The sequence below is a fragment of the Eumetopias jubatus genome, unplaced genomic scaffold (assembly GCF_037043125.1).
Source record: "Eumetopias jubatus isolate StellerSeaLion01/CBP00866 unplaced genomic scaffold, mEumJub1_p1.0 scaffold_6, whole genome shotgun sequence".
In the NCBI taxonomy this organism is placed as follows: Eukaryota; Metazoa; Chordata; class Mammalia; order Carnivora; family Otariidae; genus Eumetopias; species Eumetopias jubatus.
Genome location: NW_028274812.1, coordinates 55,468,622 through 55,495,627, shown reverse-complemented (window position 1 = coordinate 55,495,627; position 27,006 = coordinate 55,468,622). Strand labels below are relative to the sequence as shown.

The 27,006-nt window shown below is 42.7% G+C and overlaps 1 protein-coding gene across 1 annotated transcript in view; it reads right to left on the bottom strand.

The window, feature by feature from the left end:
• Positions 1 to 27,006, bottom strand: part of PREP (prolyl endopeptidase) — a 114,962-nt gene that overhangs the window by 29,839 nt on the left and 58,117 nt on the right. The window contains exons 8-10 of the mRNA XM_028104204.2: positions 22,769 to 22,960; positions 18,380 to 18,577; positions 12,689 to 12,792 (exon numbers count right to left, since the gene is read on the bottom strand). Coding sequence (XP_027960005.1) covers positions 12,689 to 12,792; positions 18,380 to 18,577; positions 22,769 to 22,960 — 494 coding nt within the window. The remainder of the gene's footprint in view (positions 1 to 12,688; positions 12,793 to 18,379; positions 18,578 to 22,768; positions 22,961 to 27,006) is intronic.

Sequence of the window (27,006 nt, the reverse complement as noted above, 5' to 3'; positions counted from 1 at the left end):
AACTTCTCAAGACTGTCTGCACACATGGTTCCCCACGTCCCTCTCCTCTACCTCCCTCCTCCCTTATCTTGAACACACTGCCACAAAAGCTATGGAAGCCTCCATCTGTAAAATGTTCTATGAAGTTAAAATTTGATTTTTTGGATTGATTGGTTTTCTTAGCACAGCTGTATTCTACAGCAAGAAAATGAAAAATCTGAAAAGTAATCTGAAGGATGAGGAAGAAAGGGAGGGTAGGGAGACAAACCACAGTTGTTAAAAGACAGAGATGTTCAGTTAGTCTACCAAGGATGATTTTTCCTTAAGAAATTTTTAAAAGTTTTAAAATATAAGCTTTTCAGATTACAGCATTAACACAAGACTGTGCTAACTAGACTAATAACGCAATACAACAATGTATGAAAAGCAAAGCTAATCCCCCAATCCCTCAATCACACCCCCCCCATAAGAAACCACACATGTCTTCTCCCCTCTTCCTCAATATACCTGTTCAGCCACCAGTCTGCCCCCACTGCTCCTAAAAGTGCTCTTGTCAAGATCACCAATGAATACACCCGGTCAAATCCAAGAACTTTTCTTCTTTGCTTATTTGACCAAGCACACTTGAGTGTTGTCTGCCACTGCCTCCTTCTGACACCCTTTCCCTGACCTCCTGCTCCCCCTTGGTCTGCGGTTTGCTGGCTTTTCTCGTACCTCCCTGGCCACTGCTTCTGGGGCTCCCCTGCTGGCCCTCCCTCCAGCAGCTAAGCCCTGACTGTGGGGCTCCTCGGGGTGCAGTCCTGACCCTCCCTCCCTCTACACCATGTAATTCTGTCCTTGCCCCAGATTTAAACAACACACTTACACTGAAGATGCCCATGCTTGTAACTCCAACTCAGATGTCTCCTTTGAGCATGAGACTCAAACATCCAGCTCCATATCTGACAGTGCCACCTGGCTGACCATGTAACACGGACAAACCTGAACGTCCAAAATATTCGTCCTCCCCGACCCACTGCCAACAACCTGATACGTGGTACCAGCTGCTCAGATTCCAAATCTCAAGAGTCATCCCTGATGTATCCCTTCCCCTCTCCCCACCATGTGCAATCCCTGAGTGCAGCCTGTTGATTCTACCTTCCAGGTGTTTTCCAAACCCACTCTTCCTCACGTCCACAGTCTCTCCCTTGGTCTAGGCCACCTTACGTCCTCCCTGGTCTACTGCTACAGGTGTCTTCCAGCAGTCTCTACAGCCGCATCGTCCCCTTCCATCGATTCTCCACAAAATGGCAGATGGTTTTCTTAAACGAGAACATGTCCCATTCCAGTATAAAACCCTGTAAGGACTCCCACCGCACTTGGGATCCCTCACAAACCCCACACACTCATGTGGTCCTGCCTTCCCTCTCTCTTACCAGTCCTCTCTCGGGTCTTCCCTGAGGCCAAGCACCCTGTTCTCAGGGTCTTTGCTCTAACACTTTCCTACTTGATTAGTTCCCTTGCATATTGCCTTTACGTTTCCACTGACACAATGCAAGGGCACTCTGGTTGCCCACTCAATTCACACTGTCATTCTTGGCCCTACTTATTTCACTCACAGCCCTTCTCCCAACTTGCAATCTTCATGCTTATTTTCTGTTCACTTCTGTTCACTTTTTGGGGGGTTTTTATTGTTGTTGTTGTTGTTTTTCTTTCTGCTTGTACTCCTCATAAGGGCAAAGACCACAGCTCTCTGGGTCACTGTTTAACACAATGCCCAGTACAGAGTAAATTCTTAATAAACACACAGACTGGATGAATGAAAGTGGTCCTCTTCCCCATCCCACCTCCCCACAACAAGGCTGACCAATTTCTGATGGCAGGTGAAGAAGTCACCTGTTGGCAGCTGTACATGGACTAGAGGAGGAGTGGAAGTCTAGGCAGGGGAGCAGAGGTGGTGCCGGCACTGCCCCGCAACATTCCTTGGTCCCTCCTATCTCTGCAGATTCTGAGCAATGGTTCAAAGTCAGCACTTCAACAGTCAAATCTGCAGATTCTCCAGCAAAGCACCAGCCACAGTTTAGAGTATTTATACTCTTCTCTAATCTTTTCCAAATATTTAAATTAGCTCTATGCACATTAAACTTTGGAGCTGAACTAGCCATATCCTATGCAAAACATGGAAGGCTTCAGGGTCCTGATGAAGGCAGCACATACACAGTGATTTTACTTGCAGCCTAAATGGTTTTCTGTTTGAGAGTTAATTTCAGAATTACCCACTCTCCGATTTGGAATCAAAAAGCATATTCTCTGTTTAAAGATATGTTTACATGCATATTAATAATGGTATCTACTCATATACATACACATGTAGACGAACACAGCTGGAGGCAAGGGAGGACACAAGGTCAGTCAGCTATGACTCACCTCAGCAGAACCAACTAGCAGATGATTTTAAATGTGTAAGAATTTATACAGGCTGCATTTATCAATACAGCTTGAGTAGATGATGTACATTTCCTTCTTTTGAGACATTAACCAAGGTGAGCGATGAAGCTTTCTCCAGGGTCTTAATAAAGCCACAGCATTTTCTATCAGTTCCTACATGAAGACCTAGAACCACCTACCTCCAGGTACTCATTTGGTGAACTGGGAAGAAGCCGGCCGAGCTCCTCAGGGCCGATAGCACCAGCTTTGCCACCGTGTGATTAGGGACAACTCATCTAACTTCCCTACACTGCAGCCTCTTCCCCTCGAGAATGGAAATCATGAGAGTCCTGACTGTGTGACGAAAGGAGCAGAGGCGCCGAGAACACAGGCATGCAGCCTGACGCAGGCTGTGCCCACATCTATGCTCTACTTCCAAGTAACAGCACACTATCCCCTCTCCCTGTCTTTTGCTTTTGCCAGAGTTTCCTAGGCCAGAAACAAGAAGAGAGAAGCTTCTACAGAAGCTGGGACTCGGTTGAGTACTCAAAATGTACAGAATTTCAGAAAATGCAGTAAAGAAAATGAACAGTATGACGATGGAGCTTGGAGGAAGGAGAGCCAGGCAGAGGTAAGTCTGCACATGGTGGGCAAGGACTTGGTTGGGAGTTGAGCCTGGACGATGCCGAATATTTGGGGTGGGGACTTGGGGCAGCGAGGCAGCACTTTTGCGGGGTTGGATGAAAGAGGGCCTCAAGAGTTGGGGAGAGGAGCTCCCACTTGACTCAGACAATGACCAGGAACCTGTTTGTGTCCCTGTTTAGTACCCTCACAATGCCTTCTAACTGGCGATATTTTGCCATCATGTTTATCACTATTACAACATTTCTAATCTGCCACTTACACTTAGAGCCAATGCTGGGAACGAACAGAGAATGATCAAGTCTACTTATCTAAACCCAGGTCAAGGTACACTTGACCCCAATCAAAAGGTTATACTTATGGACATGGAACATGTTTCCTTCCTTCTTCACAGACCAACGAAGTTAGGCCGTAATGGTTTTTCCTCCAGGGAGATAATGGAATGTCTGTGGCGCCAGGTCTATTTTTATTCCATCTCTCATCCATCGGCCATCAGTGTAATGCAGGCAAAGGAGAGGGGAGGGAAGAACTATGTAGCAGGTGGAGAGCCCACACTAAGCTCCTATGTTCTCTTCTCCCCATCTGCCCGAGAAGATAGAGCAGAGCAGGAAGCCAAAGAACACTTGTCTAGATGGCAGCCTACATTAAGACATACCCCTGAGGTTTAGGGGTGATACTATCACAGAAAAGCAGGAGAAAAATTACTCCAACTCTCTCCTATTGAGCCTTCTCCATACAGAGAAAATCTAAGCAATTTCCAGCTTCCAGTTTCTAGATATCCACCTAATCCTATTAACTTTTAATCTAACTTCACCCATTAAGAAGGCAGAAATGATGGATAGACACTGGAATGGGTGTACTTGTCTAAGAAAAAGCAACTGAGAAGGTCGCCTGCTTTGGGCATAAAAGTGTCTTTCCGGGTTCACTGCACAAAAACCCAAGGTCTTGGGCTAGCACTTCCAAAATAAATCTGAGGATATTCTTCTGAATTTGAGTTTGAAGCAACCTGATACCCGAACTGGTATTAGTGCCAACCCCTGAGAAAAGATCTTGGGGGAAGTCCAGCAGAGATAAGATGAAAAAAGCAAAACCATAAACACTTCAAGTTTTAGTTCACTTTTAAGTGGCGTTTCAAGCTGCCGTGTGGGGACCAACATTTAAGACTTACATAAAACTCCTCCAATTAAAATATAATGTATGTATGTATGTATGTATTTGTCTCTGAATATATCATATATGATCTAAACAAATGGATAAGGAAATGAGAATCTCATTAACAAGCAACAAGGAGATTAGAAGTGAATATTAAAATAAATCATAATATTTATAAGCAATTTTTAAAATGTATTTTGGGCCCCTCATGTCTCCCCTTTCACAAAGAGTATTTTTGTTTAACAGGTTCTGCAAGTATTTACAAAGTAATCGCTAGATACTTACATGATGCAGAAATGTACTTTTAAAGGTAAGCAGGCATAGGAACTTGCCTTTTAGTCTAATTTATTTTAGAGGTGAAAAAAACAATAACTGAGCTATGGAGAGTGCAAATAATTCATCCTGATAACAAAGTATGCAGATTAGCACAGCTCTGGAGTTCTGTCAATTATTTTTACACTGTTACCTTTGTTCAAACACATTGATTTTTGGTTTCCTCATCTGTAAAATGAGAGATCTCAACTATATGAACCCTGATGTATATGCAACTGGAAAGCATACCACTTTGTCCGCAGCCCAAAAATATAGGGAAGTGGAAGAACAGATCACCTAGGAACAAGCAAAGAGGCAGCTATGAAATTAGAGACTTGACCTCCTCCTCAAAGGCTGATGCATGCCATGCTTCCATTCTAACGAGCAGGTCCTGCAAGGATGGCCCGTATCCACATCCTTCACAGAAGTGGTGGTTGGGAGTTGGCTTTCCCAGGCAAGAAGACTCTAGCACGGAGTTGAATGTCTGGAGAGCCATCTGGACCTAGCTTACCTGGCTTCTTCATCCTCCCAGAGATAAGCCCTTACATTTCATCTTGATTCTAATTCTGAGAGTCCCATGTTGCCTTGCATTACACTTCTGCTAAAGTCAATACCAAAGTTCAAGAAATACATATACTCATGTTCTGGAAGCAATATTAAAGGTCTTTCTTCATGGGAGAAGAGCCTGTTTAAAGGGTGCTTCTCTCTTTGTAGTACATGATTTCTGCTGTCTGTAATTATAATATTTGAATATTCACCTTTTTCAGTCTTTGTTTTTCTAATCCTGATCCTGAGGTTTAGGTACTGGATTCCTTGGTCTCAGGGTCCACATCAAAAAAAATTTTTTTAAGATATTTATTTATTTATTTAAGCGAGCAAGTGATCGACGGGGGGGGGTCGGGGGGGGGAGAGAGGGAGGGAGAAGCAGGCTTCCTGCTGAGCAGGGAGCCTGACACAAGGCTCAATCCCAGGACCCTGGGATCATGACCTGAGCCAAAGGTTGACGCTTAACCAACTGAGCCACCCGGGCAGCCCATCCACACCAAAAATTTTTGCTGAAGTCCTGCTTTGTCTTGTATGACAGGTTGCTAGTTGTCCCCCAATGTCTATTCCCTTTTTCCTCCATAAAAAGGCCCAAATTTTTAGCTGCACACATTTTTTTCTGGAACTACATCTCTAACTCTCACTGCACTAGATGTGGCCAGACGAATACTTTTTCACCAGTAAGATGAAAGCAGACAGAATACATGTCACCTTTAGCAAACATGCTTCTAAGATAGCTGGCATGCACCTTCCCTCCCCCACCTCCATCGTCTTCCCTACTGCTGCCTTCCTGTCAGCTAGAAAGTGGGTATAATGTGGCTGGATGGCCAGCAGTCTTGGAGGACCAGGAAAAGACACTGGGAACGGAAGCGATGGGTGAGGAAGCAGCAAGAGAGCAGGAGCTTGGATTCCTCGAACCTTAGATACCAAGTCAGCCCTGGACTGATTCCTCCTGCACTTCTTTTCTGTGGGAAGGAAATAAATGTCTCTCTTCTTTAAGCCATGGTTATTTTGATGTTTCCTGTTGCTCACAGCTGAATCTAATCTGAATAACATACCTTGAGATTCAGATTCATTTTTATTTTTTTAAAGATTTATCCCTTTATTTAAGAGAGAAACAGGAGGGGCCGAGGGATAGGGAGAAGCAGACTCCACTCTGAGTGTGGAACCTGATATGGGGCTCGATCCCAACACCGTGAGATCGTGACCTGAGCCAAAACCAAGAGTTGGGTGCTTAACCAACTGAGCCACCTGGGCACCTCAAGATTCAGGTTCATTTTTAAAAACAAAAAAAAATTATTAAAATGACAAAAGGTAAGTACCATTTGTACACATACCATTATTCATAAATGATACCATGCTACTGATTCAGTTCTAACAAGAAGGAAGTTACTTGCTACTTTGTTTTCTATAGGATAATGAAATAGGACATTCTTTTCCCAAGATAGTTTTCTAGCAAGGAGCTGGAGCTAAAACTGTTAGCGGTTAGCTGAATTGTTTTCAGTTAACTGAAATCGACCCACCTGCACAGCAGCAAAGCTCAGTAACCTGCAACTATTTATGGATCTCAAAAGCCATGACTCTTAGAACAAGATAAACAAAATTTGAATCTATTTAAGTGGCTTTATTACCTATGACAGTAAGCTCAGTATTATCTGTAGATATCTGATACATTGTAATGTACAGATAAACAAATGTAATATAATTTGTAATGTACAAATTACAAATTTTGTGTGTACTAAGGATGAACAAATCTCCAGTGAGTATAGTTGTTACCTATGGTACTGAGTTTCCACATAGCCTGATCTCTGACATTTAGGGCCTCTAATACAATAAAGAAAAATAAACCTAGATGGCCTTCTAGGAAGTGAATCTGAGCCATTCAAATAGAATCAATACCTGTTAACTCATTAACATCTCAGCAAAATAAGCTGAGCAAATATGCCTGCTGCTGAGTCACCACCGTGTCCCGGGAGAGCCAAGCAAATAGGGCTGCTTCTTTCCTGGCTGCCCTCCTCGGGCTCTCAGTCACCAGGGTGGGTTCAGCGGTCTTCCTGGCCCCCATCTCCATGCAGACTCCATTTCCTCAGCACAGTTCAGAGAAGCTCTGAGCAAGGTCAGCACAGGCCTGGCTTTCACCCACGTTGCCACAGTGAAGCCTCACAGGAGGCTCAAGAGACCTCCCCAAGCTTCTCATTATGGGGACTGACTACTCAATGCTCAAGGCCACCTTGTGATTTTTACTGAAAAAGGGTTACATGTTTGCAGGTTGCTGCAAAGTGATGTCCTTTTTAAAACACGGGAGAGGATTTATTTACAGTGGTATGAGGATGGCACTGACTTGGGCCCCCATAACTTATTTCTCTATTATAAAACAAAAAACCCAACTCTTTAACAACCTTTACAGTCAAATTATTTTAACACGGTTGATACCAAAAGGGGAAAGAGACATAAACATGTACCCTCTGAATACAAACATTATACCCTCAATCTAGAATGCCTGCATGACAAAGGGAGTTCTAAAGAAGGGTGGGAATCTGTTTATGCAAGAATATGCCGCTGTGAAACATAATATCTCAAGTAACTGGGATGCTCAGGCACTAAATCATCAAGAACAACTTAAAGCAGTTTCCTAATCATATGCAAGCAGTGACCCCTCAAAAAGTTCTTTTTGAAAATGTTCCCCCAGTCACTCTTCACTAACATTTCTGAAGATTTCTGACCGGTACCTGTGAGAACACAGCACTACGGAAAAACGTGATCACCAATTCAATGGTCAGCTCACTGGGGATGTGCATGAGTCAATATTCAAAAACTGGATGTGACATGCACTCAGCACAGAAGTTAACAAATGTTAAAAGACTAATTAATGTTCTGAGAACATGTTCTCTGAATGGCAAAGCCTGTGTATGCTAGCAACCACAAACCAGTTATCACCAAGGTTAGAAAAACCTACACTAAATTAAAGAAAAAAATTCCCACTCCCTCTACCTCAAGGCATCTTGGTAAACCCAAAGAATTATTTAATTTTAACATTTCTTTTCAGTTACCCAGCAAACCACCTTTGGGATGTTCCTGGTGTTTCATATGCATTACTACAGGTAAACCTCAGCAAAGTCCCTACTAAGCATAAGAAAACAGGAATCAAGATGATTCTTACTATTTTCATACTATATTGTTTGCTTTCACCCATAAGATGGACCTTCCTTCCAATTTATTGTCTTTTATGAAACGTGGAAACTGTCGATAATGGGGTTTATTCACAGTACACTCCGTTCACTGTTCTCTTTCAGGTCTATAAATTTTGTCTTTCATATGGGGAGGAAAAAAAAGCCAATCTCTCAGCCTGGCTGGACAAAAATGAGATACTGAGAAACCAAAAAGTGTACTTTACTCCACTACGTATCATGCCACGTTCCACCACAGTGCAAACACTATCCCATCCACTAATGACAAAAGGCAAGCCCACTGCATGGGATACTGAAGGCATGATTCCCTCCTTGAATTTGCTGTGAAATTATGAAATTAACCTGCCGCGAGAAGGCAGAGGCAGTCTCCGAACAAGGGTGGTGGTAAAACTGGTCAGGAGTCTCATGGGGAGCTAGGGATTACGGAAGCCCCCACCCTCCTGTGTCCTCAACACTGCAGCTCTGACTGAAGGCTGCACCCTGCACTTGCTCACTCACAGAACACCCTGGCGGGTGTCTGACCTTTCAGATCTGTATGTCTCAACTTTCCAGTCTGACTGTAAATTTTCCAGGGTTAATGCCTTGTGTCTAGAAATTCTCTGTATTCAAACAGTACCAGCGGCAATGAAGGTCAGGTCATACTTGTTGACAGACTAAATTTAACTACCATGTCCCTATTACTTCACGTTTGTTTAAAATGAAACACATTACGGATTATAAAGGTGGACAGATTTTTTTCGGGTAAATCACTTATCACCAAACTTATTTTATGAATGTAATTTCTAATGTTCAGTATTTCAGCTTCTTTTTAAAGAAAGGGGCGCAGAGGTTCTAATCAATATTATGTGGACGTGCCATTCACAATGAAAAAATAAAAAAGACAGGATCAGTCAACTGCAGATTTGATAACCCGATCTAAAACTAAATTTTTATATGTTACCCTCCCCCGAATTGGAAGAGAAATGAACAGTTTTTCAAGGATCTGATTTTCAAAATTATACTCCTGATACAGATCAATTTTCCATCCGCAGCTGCAGTCAGGATGGGTAAAGGTTATAACAGACAGTTTTGTTCTATGTCTGCCAGCGAAACATGCCACCATATCCTGCAAGACCTCTCCCCCTCAACCGCCCAAATTCCAGATGCGCTGGGTCCTGGGTGAATACACAGCACACAAGAATAGTCCTCTGTGGTTTATTTAGCCGCATGTTTCTTTGACCTCTTTCTCCCTGTCTTGGTCTATCTTACCAGCTACCCCACCAGGTAGATGTACATGGTCATGACCATCATTAATTGCATTGACCAACTATGCAGCATAATCTGTGCCGCAGTATTTGCTCCCAATGATAACATGACTCACAAAATGTAAGAAGGAATTGCAAATAGTCCAGAGGATCTTCTTGTTAAATCACATATGGAATAAATATAAACACCAGAGTCAAGAGGAATCAAAAGTGGCATTACCTTAAAGTGACTAAAAACAAAAATATCCTTTTTTCCCCCCAAAATGCTGTGGTTTCTATTCCACACCATCAGGACATTTTCCATTCATGCACAAATCCCTCTCTAAGGCCTGCTTTTACAATGGTTAGGTCATTGTTGGCAACACCACTGAGAGCCTAATCAAAATGTGAGAACATCTGTCACGCTCACATTTCACGTCAAAGCTCTGCTGACACACGTGAATCTAAACCACAGCACAATGGAGTTTAAGTGATATAAGTCTATGGTATTGTGATATCAAAGAGCATTTCAAAGGCACCTGTAAACGATGAAAGAATTCTGTTTTGTTAACTCACTGCAAGACGTCTGACGTGTATAATCAATAGATAGAAACTCTCCTGTAGGCATTATACATCTACTCTGTCCACAGGCATAGCTCCACTTTCTAAAATCCGGAAATGAGGAGCAGTGCACTGAGTTGTTGGATGCAGTGTGTTCTGTCCAGTTACTATCCTTTTAAATATTTATCATCTTTCTCCCTTTTTTCTTTCCTACTGCAGTGGTAGAAACAAAAGGTTGTTTTGGGGGAAGTTTTCTTTGTGAAGCAGGGAGCCAGGCACAGAGAGGTTGGGTTGTCCCATGATATAGACTAGTGGCATCACCCCAGCTCGTCTCTTCCCCAGCTAAATGGGGAGATGTCAGGGGACCTCCATGGCAGAGAGATTTCTACTCCGCCAAGCACTTGCTCAGCTGTAACGTTTTATATTTTCATTTATAAAAGAAAACAATACATGTTAGCTAGTAACTAGTTTCTCTGTGTATCACCATCAAAAATATTACTATTACCAGCACGGACAAGAAGAGCTCCTTGACAGGAGAAACAACTCCAACCACACTCGCTGTGAGAAGAGTTACTTCCCTGTAAGCAGCTGCCTCCCTGGCATTATTACAGGTGCCTCTCCCTCACCCGAACCCCAAAGGTAACTGTAGACTTGCGCATTCATTATTTGTGGGAAGCTGGCAAGGAGAAGACAATACTGTGTTTTTTAAATAGAGCTGAGGGGCTGCATAGTAGAGATGAGGTGATGACAGGGGGTCTCTCCTGGGTGACCGCCCAATTCTAGGGCAGCCAAGGTTGCACCCTTGAGGGTGAAAGAGGGAAGTCAGTGGGTGCTGCTTGGGCATCCCTGGCATTACCGATGGGGGAGGTGACGGTGTGTATGTGCACATCCTGGCCCAGGGGTTGCTGACTAGACACAGGTCCTGGGGAGGTCAGACGTGACATCTGGTAAGGACAAATTTTCAATACATGGAGAAAAGGGATAACGGCCAAGAACGACAGCCTAAAAATGATTTTTAAAGTCTAATATAAAACTAGGGTGAATTAGCAAACCATGTAAGTGACAGACGGGCTACTGGCTCCCACAGGATCTCTCTCCAGGCAACAGCTCACCTCACCTTGAAAATGAACGCAACAGCAAGCCAAAATAGATACAGCCAAAAAGAGTCTGTTATATTTATTTCTAATATTGATTAAAAAAATGGATATTCTATATGCCAGACACTTAACATACATCATGTCATACAACCCTACAGGAATCCTGTAAAATGAATACCATCTCTATATTACAGCTAAAAAAACCTGCAGTAGGTTAAGTGAGGGACACCTGGGTGGCTCAGTCGGTTAAGCGTCTGCCTTCAGCTCAGGTCATGATCCCAGGGTCCTGGGACCGAGCCCCGCATTGGGCTCCCTGCTCAGTGGGGGGCCTGCTTCTCCCTCTGCCTGCCACTCCCCCTGCTTGTGCTCTCTCAAATAAATAAATAAATAAAATCTTAAAAAAAAAAAGGTTAAGTGACTCACCCAGTGTCACCCAATGAGTATATGCACATTTCAGGCCTGACAGAGCTTCATGACAAAGGCCCTGTGCACCTACTGAGAACATTTGGATTTTAGAAATACTTTTTAATATAGACCAGGGATTAGTAAACGTTTTCCTAGAGGGCCAAATACTAAGTAGTTTAGACTTAGTGGGCCAAACAGGCCTGCTGCACCCACCCTATTAATGCACCAACACTATGTAAACAGATGGGCATGGCTATTCTCCCACAAAACCAGAGGTCCATTTCCCAACTCCTGATCTAGAACAAGGGGTAATAGGCTGCAGCCCTGGGCCAGATCCTGCCCACGATGGATTTCTGTAAACAACACTTTACTTATGATCTAGATCTAGCCCATCATCTAGACCGTTTCTAGACAGGTGAAGGGTAACTCAACAAGCTAAAGTAATGCCCTAGTTTCACAGAAGCATCCAGCTCTTTGTTCTACACCTCCCTCCGAGTTCGGATTCCTAATCTGTGGTCTGTGTGGTCCAGCCGTCCAGGTGGGAAAGGCCTGATAAACAACGGTACCTCACAGGTGGCCTCTCATTGTAAAGGAAACAGACATGCTACATCCTCAATCAATAAGTGATTCAGTTTCTGGAAGACTTAATGCCTTTGGGGAGCTGGAAAAACAAAAATGGAGATTCTTAACCTGAAAGGATGGGTGGCCAGAGACGGAGCTTGTGGTGCCATGACAATCAGTTAAGTCATTCATCCTAATATTTTATGGAGTGCCTCGTCTGTGCCAGGCACAAGTACCTGTGACCATCAGACAGAAAAGACAGACTGGCAGTGCTCGAGTAAAGACTTTGTATAGAGCAAATCCATGTTGTTACTTGTGACACCCTAAGATCTGGGCTAGCCAATTCTCAGGCAGGCAGACCAACGGTGTTGCTTTGGCAGCTCTTGCAGTAAGAGCCCCGCACGGGGGCTCTGGCTTCCCGTGGAGAGTAGCAGCTATGCGAGCAGAAGATGCGTGCTCTAGGAGGACGGGGCCATGCCCAGCTCCATGCCCGGCTCCGTGCCCGGGACAACCCCTGTTGTCCGTACTCCTGAGCACTCCCTCCATGGCTCCTGACCCACTAGGGTGGGACAGCCCGGCCTGGCAGCCAGGTTTTCTGACCCTTGTAAATGCTCCATACCTGGACCGTCTGGTAATCGGAAGCATCGATCCCTTTCACAGTAACCTCTCGGAAGACTCGTGGCTCCAGCTCCTCTTTGGTGAGGTCACAGTGATAAATGATACCTAGAAGGAAGCGGAAGTCCTGGGTTAGTCCACAAACTCCTTGGGGGGGGAGGATCATGAGACACAACCGGACCCCACGAGTAGCAAGAGAGGAGCCTGAGTGAGAGACCGCTGCCGAGGTATTCTCTGCTGCCGAGTAAGGGTCACTGCACCACAACTACTTAGAACAGTCCAGGGCATGGGGTGCTAGGTAAGTGTTCACTCATCATCGCCACCACATGCGGCCTTCAATTTTACAACCGTAATCTGCGAGGACGTTTTAGAAGATTCCATAGCCTTCTGTGAGTATGAGAAGAGGCAGAAAAACGTCACAGTGGAAACTTAACAGGTCTTCTCTATGCCAGGTCGCTTAGGAGTGCAGGTCAAAGAAGATGGGAAACTTCATGTAGGGCTGCTTCACCTGCAAGGTGAGTACGATGGAAAACTCAAACGATTTGCCCAAAGTCAACAACCAGTCAGGGTCTCTTGATGGGAACTCTGGGGCTCCAGATACCTGACACCCACCTATCTGTGGACACATGTGTGGACAGCAGTCAGGGATCCAAGATGATCAGGTACCATTTTAGAGTTGCTTTTAAAATTTTGATTATCCCATTAACTGTGCACAACACCAATTAATGAATATACACCAAGAATGCCAGCTTAATCACTAATTAAAATTCCATTTCCTGAATTTAATGCTATTACACTCTAACACTTAAGAACTCAATCAAAGAAACAATACGTAAGATGAGTCGTTGCTATTTGGAAACAACGACACTGGGGTGGTTTATGAAACAGAATTAGTCATCCAGAGTGGCTGGTGTGGAAACAACCCTCCCACGTGATACTTTAAACATATGCTGTCAAATATATGAAAGATCGATTTAGTGATCCCAATACTTCCCGGAAAACTAGAAACCAAACAGTACTCCCACAGGGTACATTCAAATTGATCGATCACGTATAATGGTGGCTTGCTTTCTTCTCAACTCCTCTGTGCATGTACTTCATTAACAGATGAGAAACAATACTCTGCACCCCCAATGGCAAAGAATAATACGTTTACATTCATTAATAGCATGACTGCTGATCCCTATGAATGTCATCACAAGTCTCATGCTTACAGACAAATCATTTTAAGGTACTATAACAGGAAGTCTGATTAATATCGACAGAAGATAAGTAACATGACCAAAGTATTGGCTTTCCTAGTTTAAGTCATACTTGGGTATCTGCTGAAATACGTCTTTATAGGTCAAGTAGTTCCAAACTACACTCTGGGCATACATTTTTTTTGGGGGGGGGGCATGCACTCTAATGTACCAGATACACTGAATATTGTCCTTGTCTAGATGAATGTAATCTTGAGGGTGAGGCTATTTTCAGAGATATGTTAATTTTTGAAGAGCTTCTTGATCAGTATGTACTTGCCCCCCTTCCTCAAAACACACAAAAAAATCTGACTCCTTAAAAACAAACAAACAAAAAAACCCAAGCCTGAACCACCAAACAACTAACAAAAAGACTGTGCCACCCTGACTCACCCTGGGACCCCTGCAGCCTGCACCACAGTGAATGACAAAGGACCAGGAAGCCAGGACTCCCACCTCTGACAGGTGCTGGGTCCGTGACCTTACACAAGTCACCAAAGTACTAGAATACAAATTCCTCTGTGAAAGACAATGAATAGGAAATGTACTCTAAATGCCTGTTTATCTGGAAAAACTAAGATATCACGTCCTGTAACAGCAGAATGAAATAAGCAGGAAACAGGGTCTGGCTACTGTTCAGAGAAAGGGTGCCAAGAACCTGACTTCTACTCTTCTATCCTGCGCAAAAGTGGCACCGTGGAGGAGGCTGGGTTAAATCTGAACGTACCAGGGCTTAGTAAGTTTGATCAATACTTTCCCTTTACAGATCCATCTGGGTTAGCCTAGATGAACCTACTGCACATTCACATAATGTGAATCCCTATTATCTAATGATGTTTGTGTCCTGTCTGATTTGGCTTGGTAAGTACAAGGGGTTTGGAGAACACATCTTAGAATCATAAACTGGAGGACTGGTTAGGTGATCTCTAGGAAATGAATTTCCACGTTTAGGGGTGAAAGAGAGAATTGGGTTATGGAAGTCCCTTAAGGCCAGAGGAGGTGCCTGGACTTGAGGAGATGGGTCTCCTGATGAAATCAGTGGTTTAACAAAGCCATTTTAGTAACAGGAAGGAGGCAGGGATGATCAGCTCATATATTCCCAATAATCCAAAATAAATGTAAGGAGGTAAAAGAAATGGGAGTGGGAGTTAAGAGGAAGGGGAAACTCTGAGAGAAACTGTGAAAGAAAAAATCAGAGGATTTAAAAAACTGGGTATGTACAGAGAAGGCAAAAGAACTTTTTTCTAAAAGATGACCCATATACACCCACCCGTAGAGGGTGGGTTTTAATGTTATTAAAAGAAAAAAAACATAAATGGAAACTAAAACAAGTCTTAAAAATGTTTGCACTCCTTGGTATTTACACAAAGGAGTTGAAAAGTTATGTCCACACAAAAATCGGCACATGGATGTTTATAGCAGCTTTATTCATAACTGCTAGAACTGGGAAGCTTCCAAGATGTCCTTCAGAAGATGAATGTGTAAATAAACCTTGGTACATCCAGACAATGGGATATTAATCAGGGCTAAAAGAAATAAGCTATTGAGCCCATGAAAAGATATGGAGGAAACTTAAATGCCTAGTACTAAGTGAAAGAAGCCAATCTGAAAAGTCCACATACTATATGATTCCAACCATATAACATTCTGGAAAAAGACAAAACTGTGGAAACAGTAAACAGATCAGTGGTTGCCAGGGGTTGGAGGGGTGGGGAGGGGTGAATAGGGGGAGCACAGAGGATTTTTAGGGCAGTGAAAATATTCTATAGGATACTATAATGATGGATACATGTCATTATACATTTGTCCAAACCCACAAAATGTACAACAGCAAGGGTCAACCATAATGTAAACTAGGGACTCTGGGTGATTACGACGTGTCAATGTAGGTTCATCAATTGTAACAACTGTCCCACTCTGGTGGGGGATGCTGATAATGGGGGAGGCTGTGATGTGGGGGCAGGAGTATACCAGAAATCTCTGGTACCTTCTCGATTTTGCCGCAAACCTAAAACTGCTCTAAAAAATTAAGTCTTAAAAATTTTTTTTTGCCTTTCCCAAACAGTCTGGCAAAGGCTTCTTTGCTCATCCCTGTTTCCCAGAGCCATGCACCTGGGACTTGCTATACTGGATTATTACAAGGTACAAATCTGTCTGGAGCCAACCTCAGACAACCCTCTGAGGTTCCATGAATATAGAATTAATCAGCTCAACCACTAAGTGGTTTGGGCCACAGGGAATAAGTGCATTGTGTTCCAAATTGCCCTGGCTGCTCGTTGTCTCCCAAGTTTGACTCAAGGTACAAAAGTCCTAAATAGCTTGGGCTCAAGACACACAGTCTTCACTATGTGCCTCCATGGGAAACAAAGTCAGCTGGTGCCCACCGGCCAGATGCACCACGTCCTAAAGAGCCGGAGCCATAGTTATTTCTGGCCCTGAGGCTTTACTTATAATTTAGTACCTCTGTTGTTTACTGCAGTAGTAGACAGCTAATCTTCAGAGACCAGGGAAAGGCAGCCTCTGGTATGCATGCGTGTGGATGTATATGTACACACACTGACAGTTCTTGCTTTCGAGAGATGCAGTTTAATGCTCTGATGGCTGTTTTTACTTTGGACCAGAAGGCCTGAGTCTAGAAGCCCTGTTCTCTGGTTTTAGATATAAAAAAAATTGCATTAAAGGGAGAAAAGAGAAAGATGGAGCCAAATGAGTAAGACAAGACAAAGGGGAAGAACAAAGCATTACAACAACAACTTAAAGCTTGTTCAGAAACTGCCCAGCAGTACAGAACTTTTCAACTTTTCAAACTTCCCAGCCAGAATAGTCACAGACAGTGTTCCACTGCTTGGCACGGAACCCATCCTTTTACACTAGGTCAGTGAGCCCTTCCTTGCCCAGGTAATGATGAGCTTGTTCCTGAAATAAATGGTCACGTGGAGTCATTGAAGGAGGGGTACAGGCCTTCGGGGACTCTGGCTTTTATTAAGAATGGGTGAATCACCCTTACCCTGTTCTCCTCATTGCCCTTTATCCATTTAAACTGTTTAAGCTATGGGATTTTCAAAGTAAAAATTCTGGACCAGTGTAAGTTGGGGAAATAAATGGTGAACCCCTACAGCAGTGGGTTGAGAATGGTAATCTGGAAGAAATGGATTTTTCTTGGTTCTGCTCCACTGGCTGCCACTGTACCCCAGGGCAGAAGGGGTGTGGCATAGGACCCCCCCCTCCCCCCCGACATGGGATTCCTGACCTGTTAGTTTCCGACTCCTGGCACTGGGCCTGGTTTCCATATGGCTGCAGGGACTTTCCCCAGCACCCCCTGGGATCCTCTGAAAGGCACATGGGAAATAGAGCTTGCTGGTGTTCTGGGTCTACCATCAGACCTACTTACAGAAGAACATCACTCTCTTGGTTTCAGTAACCCCGACAGCAAGCTGTCACGCCAATAAGATTCCTCATGATTGCCTGCTCTGTGACTCTGAGACGGGCGCGCACGCGCACACACACGTAGACGAGGCATCGTGGCCATCTGGCTGAACCCCATGACGAAAGAGCCACTTCGGTACCTGCCTAGTTCTCTCCCCTACATCTGCTGACTGTGCCAGGGACCAAATTATTGCCATAAAGCTGGACGGGACGAAAGGGCTATGAAGAAGCTTGAAAAACAAACGAGGGAAGTGCAGAAATGTTTTCAGGCAGATTGCTCTTAAGATAGGGTCTGCTCGGTCAACTGCAAGCTGCCAACTTAGCCAGGCTCCTGGGACAAATCAGAGCATGTGTGTGGCTTTGGCTACAACAAAACCTGGGCAGCCAAGTGGAGAAGCAGGAAAAACCAAAACAGCAAAATGAATGTGACCAACTAAAAAAAGGTTAAAAAGAGAACTATGTTTACTTTGGGGAAAGTTCACCCATACCATGGAACACAGTATCATAACTTATAAGCATGTGTTTTTCCCTTTTCCCTTGAACCACATGTTTTTCTTATATGACGTAAGACTACACTTTTAGAATTATATTTTAATTCAGTTTAACAAGAGCACAAATTATTCTCAGTCTGTTTAGAAAACGGGTTTTTCATGTCAGATGAGACTACAGATTTTTCTTTTATGCTTTTAGTTACTCTGCACTGTGTACCCCGATCCGTATAGACCAAAAGTTGAATCTCAGGTTCTATGTGTTCATACTAATTTTTTTAAATCAACCTAGAATACCAGTTGGTCCTGTCCCCAGAACAGAGACTCAGGATATAAGATGAATGAGTGTGCCATTTTAGGCATTCACATTTCCCTGTGTTCTAAGCATCTGTTTTACTGTTTTATTCCCATTATGTAATTCTGGCTATAATATAGCATATGGGATTTTCAATAATACAGCATTCCATTCCCATTTCCCAAAAGAAACCCAAACATTAGTCTGATTTTAAAGCTGAGTAACACTGGTGAAAAGACTCTCACCTGGAGATAAAAAGGAAGTAAACTGATAGAAGATTTCGGTGTCCTTCTTCTGACCGCTGTACCCCACAATGCTGCCAACCTCCAGTGGGAAGGTCTTGAGGAGAGCACCGGTGGCTAGGTCATGAAGCTGCAGAATGTTCCTCACGTCATGAAGGTAGCATAACACCAAAAAGTTAGACCTCACGCAAGCTACCCATTCTGAAAAGGTAAGGAGAGATAAAAGCTAATGTAGCTTTGAAAGGAGTGAAAAGCATACTTACTTCACGGAACAACAGTTCTTCAGCTCTCCATTGTGCTATGCAGCAATGAGACTTGCAAAGTGATTTTATAACTGGATGTAATCGTTTATCTAGTTCCAGCATATTCCTTTAATAAATGATTGTTACTGTCATGTCCAGAGGAAACAAAATATTCTACAAAGTATTTTGTGATACAAATAATCTTGCCCACTTATTTTTCTTTTAAGATTTTATTTCTTTATTTGACAGAGAGAAACAAAGCAAGAGAAGGAACACAAGCAGGGGGAGTGGGAGAGGGAGAAGCAGGCTTCCCGCCGAGCAGGGAGCCTGATGTGGGGCTCGCTCCCAGGACCCCGGGATCATGACCTGAGCCGAAGGCAGATGCTTAACAACTGAGCCACCCGGGTGCCCCAATCTTGCCTACTTATTTTGTGCCCAGTATCGTGGTATAGGAGGTAAAAACCTGTCAGTCAGGGCTGTTTTTCCGACAAAAATATATTGTACTGCGGGGATGTGCCAGATACCCGGCAAGGTGCTGGAGAAACAAGCAGGCAGATGATGTCACTTCTGCCCTTAAGACACAATCATATAAAAATACAAGTAATAACATGTAAGCAGAGGTGCGTGAGAGGCTGGTTGGGGACCCAAAACACACAAGAGCCCTTAAACAAGCGCTGAACTGCATCTCGAGTACAAGGGTGTGAGGTGACAGGTGCCTAGGGTGGGGTCAGAGACAGGACAGCTCTCTGGGGGATGAGGTGGTGGGAGCGCAGGCAACTCAAGAAAGGACAGCCAGAGCTGGGAATAAGAGAGAGAAAAGGAATATGAACAACCAGGAGGGAGGGAAGGGGGAGGGAAGGAGGGGACGAGGGAGGGAGACTGCTAAGGAGAACAAGTGAGACATCCATTTCCAAGAAGAAAAGAGTTGCTGAGTGTGGGGTAGGTGGAGAGGGCGGTGGTCTGCAGGGGATCTGGTGAGCCGGACGGGGGAGGTTGGTTCTCACTTCGCCGTTACTGGGGAGTTACTGTTTGGACATAAATAAAGATGATAGCAATGAAGGGTGCAGAACAATGGAGGTCTACGGAAGGATGGAGGGGAGACGAGGAAGGACACTACTGCCCTTATTAGCCCGTCCAATCAAATCAAGCTGGAACGAAGTCTAGGGAGGGAAGAAAAGAAACGCATTTTCCAAGAAGAATCATCAGGATGTGGTAACCGTGGGGATATGGACAGTAAGGCAGAGAGAGGAGTCCTCCTCAACTCCTGGGGTTGCGACGAGGTCAGGAATGGTGCTGTCAGTGACAGAGCCGGGACACGAGGTGAGGGGGCTAATGGGGAGAGGCGAAAACGGAAGGGCAGGCCCAGAGCACTACCCATTCTGGTGTGCACAGGATCAGCCTGAGGTAAAGACAGGGACCCCCGCAGAGGGAGAGACCCTACAGTAAACGGAAGGACAGGGTAACAGGTAATATAGCTCAAACACGTAGAAAAGACAAGTCTTTTATGCTGTGGGGTGTGGTGGGGGGAGGTTCTTGACATTTATTCTTACAACCCAAGAAACTAGTGGTTCATGCTCATAAGATTATTAATTATCAATATGAACCAGACACTGGCCAGAGGGAACTCTTAAGGATCACCCGGGCCCTCAATGGTGCTAGGATTACCATAGCAAGCTTTTCCGCCAAGTGAGGAAAGAACTCTTATATCCAAAAGTAATTTGCTCATTGTCCAATACAATTTTTTTTAAAGTGCCTCAATCAAGCAATATATTTCAGGTGGCCTTAATGTTTTAAAGAAAGTACGGGGGAAAAACTGAAGTAAATTATTTCTGTCAAAGAATAATCACTCTGTGTTAACTATGAGCATGTCAGAATTATAAAACAGAGTGAATAAGAAAAAGACAAGGTGATTTGTAGACTGTTGTTGATAAAAGCTCTGACTTTATGGCTGTACTTTATAACTCATCTCTAGTTTTTATTCTCCATAGGGCATTCTGTGCTAATGATACATAGCAAATGCAACAGCGCTTCTCTTTGAATGGATGAGTTCTAGTGAGTACTGAAGGTTTCTTCTTTCTAAAGAACTTATAACCTTATAGAAGGAAGATTATAAAAATATATCACCCCCATCCCCAAATCTCCAAGCATCGATTTACATCTCATTCGATCTACAAGTGAAAGAGAATGTCACCTTAAGACATAAGTAAAACCGCTTCTTTGGGACTTTAAAAGGCAGAAAACTCACATGGGTCTGGGGAAATATTTCTATCTCTTCATAGCTCCCTATATGAGGATCACAGGTACAATCTGACTTGCTCCTGAAAAGCACCCAGGGCACCTACATGAACTAAGGCTCACTTGAAACCAAATATGAAGTCAATTCATGTGGCACTTAGGAAGCATTCACTAAATGCTGGCTCTTACCATCCTTGGGGGGACATTCCGTCTCAGTTTGGACAGAAGCCATCAGGCTACCAAGGTCACTACAAACCAGATTCCTCATATGAAGATGTTAAAGGAAATGGCCAAAACCCTGTTCCTTGGCTCATGGATCCCTCATCCAAATATAAATGAAGATTTTGAGAAGGCAGGTGGAGGAATTTCCTTGAAGAGAGCCCCTGTCATGTTCCAGGTCCCCCTCCCCCCTTAGGAGAACCCCAGCTTATGAGACAGCCAAACCTGAGAAGCTAAAGGGACTATGATTGAACATCTAGAAGCCAGGGGAAGGGCCTGGGATGGATGGCTGCCTCAGAGTTCCAGATGTAGGTTTTACAGGGAAGAGCAGGCATGGGGTTGTCTTGGGTCCCATCCAAAAGAACTGCCCAGAGGATATGGAGACCTCAGTACAGAAGAAAGTGGTGGACTGGGGCGCCTGGGTGGCTCAGCTGGTTAAGCATCTGCCTTCTGCTCAGGTCATGATCCTGGGGTCCTGGGGTCCTGGGATCGAGTCCTGCATCAGGCTCCCTGCTCAGCGGGGAATCTGCTTCTCCCTCTCCCTCTCTGTCAAATAAATAAATAAAATCTTTAAAAAGAAAAGGAAGAAGAAAGTGGTGAATAACAGCCAGATACCGCAGAGAGCTGAGAAGGCTCTCAAACACCTGGAGTAATGCTTCTTCCAGGGCCAAGGGAACTACAGAAGCAAGGGCCCAGTAGGAAGCCCTCCCTGAGACAGTCATCTGTCCTTTCCCTTCTACTCCTACCCAAGGCCAGGTTTAACGTGCCAAGCACAGGGCATACTGCCTTGAGCCAATGGAGAAAGAGTCCCTTACTTTTTCTAGGACGTGAACCTGGACCTGATTCTAATACTCCTGCTTTAATTCACTGAAAAACACATTAAGAACTGCTCTATCAGACCCAGGGCCACTTTGCAGCTCTCAAAAGGAATTATTTTCCTAATTTTATATCTAATACCTTCACAATTTGGGATGGCCTTAGATTTTACCCTATTCAACCCATCAGCAGAAGTTCACCTCCAACAAGTAAACTCTTCATTGGCTTTCCTTTTGTGTAAAAAATGGTAGCAAAATTAGTGGGTCTTATTCTAATCAAATTAGCTTTCAGGCAATGAATAATTTATAAAGCAGCATATCATTTTTGGAAAGTCACAGAGAAAATGAATAAGAGGGAACTTAAGGGCACTCTGAAGCTAAAGGGAGGTTCTCAAGAAGTTAATGTAGCTCAGTGCACATACCAGCAACTGCAGTGAGTCGCAATGACATCTGACAACAGTCTCTCCTGTTTTCTAACAAGAGGACTGTGAATCCACTCTAAGATCTACAACAGGTATAATACAAACAGCCAAAGGTTATTCAAAAGCTAAAAGCTAAGGGTTCTGGTCTAAATGGTTTAGAAAATTAAATGTTAGTGATGATCATCAAATAATAACTACACAGAGAGGCAACTGATATTAAAACAACAAACCACCTTTGAAAGCCACGGTTTTTATGAAGACCCTGCATGACATCGTACTAACCACACAGATGTCATCCAGTAAATATCTGGTTGTGCTATTCAGACACTTCACTCTCGAAGACTAAGGTTGAAGGTTCTTTACCGTGTAACCAGTCACCAGAGAATGAGAGTTCTACCAATTTGTTGGCCTTCTCACCCAAAACAAAAGCACACAGTGTTCCAGTAGCATGTATCTTACCTAAGACATCTTTCTCATGCTCAGGAACAAGCACTTTCCACTTTGACTCCTCCGGATCCGTGAAGTCAATGTTGATCAGGCGATAGTTGGGCGAATGGCGATTTGTCTTGAATGTGAACACTGTCCCCTCGTTGGTCACATAGTCATACTCTCCTTCAAAGTTGTCGATCAGTTTTACCCACTTCAGGATTCCTGGTGAGAGACCAAGCATCCCTGTCACCTCTCCTGTGTTGAAAATGGTGTGCTTTATTTATGTGTAGGGAAGGGAGGGCAGGTCTTTTCTGTCCACGGAACACAAAGCAGACACAGTATGTGGAAGATGTAAGGCTTGAGAAAGAGCAAGGACAAGTGCGGGTGAATTTTAAGGTTTTTAAAAATATGAAGAAATTCTTTTCCTGAAAAACCCAGCCATGAAGGAGACTGAAGGACCTCTCCTCTCAGCACCCTGCCCCATGTAATCCGGGAAATCCTCTTCTACTGAGTGTGTCTCCAAGCTGAGCACTTCCTTCTACCTCAACTGCCACCACACCATTCCACATCTTCATCATTCCCCTCTGGGTCTCTGGCAGTGGCTCCTCCCCAAGCAGATTTCACACACACACACGACACATAAAGAGACACATATACACAGAGATGATTTCACTAACACACACACAGACACACACGAAATACACACACACACACCCAGGGTTGATTTCACACTGGCCACTTATAAAAATAAAAAATATAAATTATTAAAAAAAAAACCACTGGGAAGACATCTGTTTCACAATGTGATGGACAGAGATGCTCAGAGTACATTTTAAAAGTTTTATAAACAAACAAGCTCTATGATTTCCGAACTACTAAAAGGCAATGCCAGATCTTAGCTATTCTCTAATTAATCTCCTACCTTAAATTTCTCAGTGAAATTGCTACATTAACTTGGATAGTTCATTTATATTCCTTCAATCTCTCAAGGCAACTTTACATTATCTCATTCATCTCCATAGCATGTCTTTGTATGATTTTTTTGTTGAATTAAATTTATCAAGAAAAATACACTCCCATGGTAAGAAAGAGAGGTTTTTTTGTGAGACATAACTGAATTAAAACCCCAGCTCCACTATTTAGTTGTGTGACCCTGAGCAATCTCTTTATCTTCCACTAAGCTTCATTTTCTCAACTGTACACTAGGACAAGTCTATTCAAAAATTATTATGTGACTACTAATACCTACCCCACAATGAAAACTCAACAAATATTATTTTAAAACAAATGACTAAAATTAAAACTAATAATAAGATAAGCAGTTAAACAAAATCTATAGCTTTCGTATAGGCCAGCAATAACCAGTTAGAAAACATGGGATGAGGAGGGCCCTCTCTTACAGTAGAAGCAAAATTAATACTTAGGAGTGCACTTAACATGAAATGTGGAATCTACATGAAGAAAGCTCTAAAATTTTCCTAAGGAATCCTAAAAGCAAAAACAAAAAACCCCGAATAACTGGAAACACATATCTCTAGATGGGAAGACTCAGTATTTCAAAGGTGTAAATAATCCCAAAGGAAATCTATAAATTTAACATAATTCCAATCAAAATTCAAATGAGTTTTAGGGAATCTGAACATCATTCTAAAGTCCATTTGAAAGAATACACACGTAAGGATACTCAAAACATTTTTCGTAACAGAATGAGGAGGATGCCCTATGATGCTCTGAATGAGCCCCCCTCCTCCTGAAGGTAATCATCATCCTGATTTTTACATTAATTACTTCATTTTCCTTTGTTCCTTTCCTACTTTAATATGCATCCATAAACTCTACAGTCTAATTTTGCCTTATTCTTGAATCTCATGTACAGTGAAGCCATACAACATGTATTCTTTCGTGTCTGACTTCTTTCACATGATGTTATGTTTGTGAAACTGTTCGTCCTCTGGTTATTGTTTGTGACTTTTGGCTGATTCCTACTGCACTCACAGAACACACTCTGTGTGACTCCAATTTTTAAAACTTGCTGAGAAAAACTTTATGGCCTAATTATTTTTCCATTAGTGATTTTTAAAATGTTCCTGTATGTTCCTGCATATTCTGCAGCTGTCCGGTATGATATGCTAAATATATCCATTACGTCATTTGTTACTCACATTGTTCAAATCCATGTATTTACTGATTTGGGGAGCCATTTTTTTCTATCAGTCACAGAAAAGGTCTGTTAAAATGTCCCTCTATGATTGTAGATTTATTTTTACTTGCATTTCTGTTAAACTGTTCTCTGTATTTTGAAATCATGCCTTTCAATATACACAAAGTTAGAATTATTATATTTAAATAAAACTCAACCTTTTAATGGTTATGAAGTTTTATCTTTAGCAATGCTTTTTACTTTAAAGTCTACTTTGATATTGAGACAGCTATGTGATTTTCATGGTAACATTTTGGGCCAGCTGTCCTCTGCAAAATGGTCCCAACTGCATTATCATTTCTGAAAAGATTCCCTCATTTCCAGGTCTCTTAACCACTCATGCTTTCCACTTCTTGGTGGGCTACATTCTAGGTAATTTCTTTACATCCATATTCTAATTCATTTATTCTCTCTTCAGCTGTGTCTAATTTCTTCAACCTAATACTGAATTTTTTAATGTAAATAACCATATTCCTTATTTGTAGAAATTCTACATAGTCTCCTCCCAATCTGGTCATTCTTTACAATATGTCGTTTCCTGCTCATACTTCCAAGCTTCTTATTTTTTTTGTAAAAGCAGCATCACATTGTTTATTTTTAAAAGTGTATTTAATGTACTTATTTTACATTAGGAATGGGATAAGTCCACTCTGCTACTTCTGTTGCTCTATTTCTCATGCTGGTAATTTTGTCTGATTTGTTTTGTTTTTCTCTAATTTGAGATTTTTGACTGTGAAATGATTTCCCTTGAAACATTATCTGTGGCAATTCGTGGAGGCCTGAGTTAAAGTGGCACTACTCCAGAGATTTCTATCTGGCTTCCACTTGCCTGTTGGGAGGCAACCAATCTGGAAGCCCTTTAAATTAAATTCTTGGCATGAGGATGTTTGGACCTCAGAGGAACAATCCAGACAGCCTGTACCCATGTCAGTCTTTCTCATGTTTTAGGAGAGTTCACATCCTGCGGCTCCCTCTCCCTCACTAGTGTGAAGGTAAAGACAGGCAGGTTTTCTTCTCCTCTCCCCTCCCCATCCCCCCACTCCCAGGTTTATTTCTTAATCACCATTATATTGAGGGTATCCCTTATTAGACTTTCCAACATGGACAACCAGAGGCTTTATCCTCCATTCCCCTTGCCCTAGGTGGCCATCAGATGGGAACTCAATCCCCAAAGCCCAGCAGGAACATTCCAGAACAATCCAGGATTCCTGCTTTCATTTTTGTCTTTGGTCTCTACAGTTTCTCTCTTTTTTTTCTTTTTTTTTTGTGCAACTTGGCAATATATTTAGAAAGATAATTTATAAACTTTTTACGGCATTTCGATTGTTTCAACTGGGAGGTTACTCAGAATATATAATCTGCTAAACTTCTTCAAAGAGAAATCCTTACAATTCTTCTAAAGGTTAAGCTGTGCATTCAAGTTACAATTTTTTTTCAGTGACAAACTGCTAATCTCAAAAGCAGGTGACCAATCAAAGGTAATCTCATTTTAATTTACATAAAACAATACTTTAAAAAGAAAAAAGCCCAAAAACTATTCCTTAAAAGAATAAGTAAATAAGTAAAAAATTAGCAGGTAAAGCAAAAATTGCACACCATCAGGAAGGTACATTTGTTTATGGTAAGAATGATGAATCACAATTTTCTGGACTATGACATTTGTAGACACAGAGTTTTGGTTCAGGAAAATGTCAGATTCCTTAAATGTTCCCCTGACAATAAAACATTTCCTGATGTGCAACCTTTATTTCTCAAAGTAACCATCTTACGGTTTCTGCCTGAAAAGGTCTTCCAGCCACTGTAGTGATATTTATGACCCTAGATACCGCTCCAACACAAAAAGTCACTGAAATATCTACCAAAGGCCCAGTAGAAATTGCTTTCAGTATCTCTGTGTAATCAGGTGAGCCTGAAGATGTGGCACATTTGTTTTAAGTAATCAAGGCTCCAGTGAACACCAAAACGACAGTTTGTAGTCGTATCTACCACCAAATTCTGGAGTATTAACCTTAGTCATTAATAAACACTACAAGTCATAAATTCACTCAAATTTAGGTATGTGACTGGA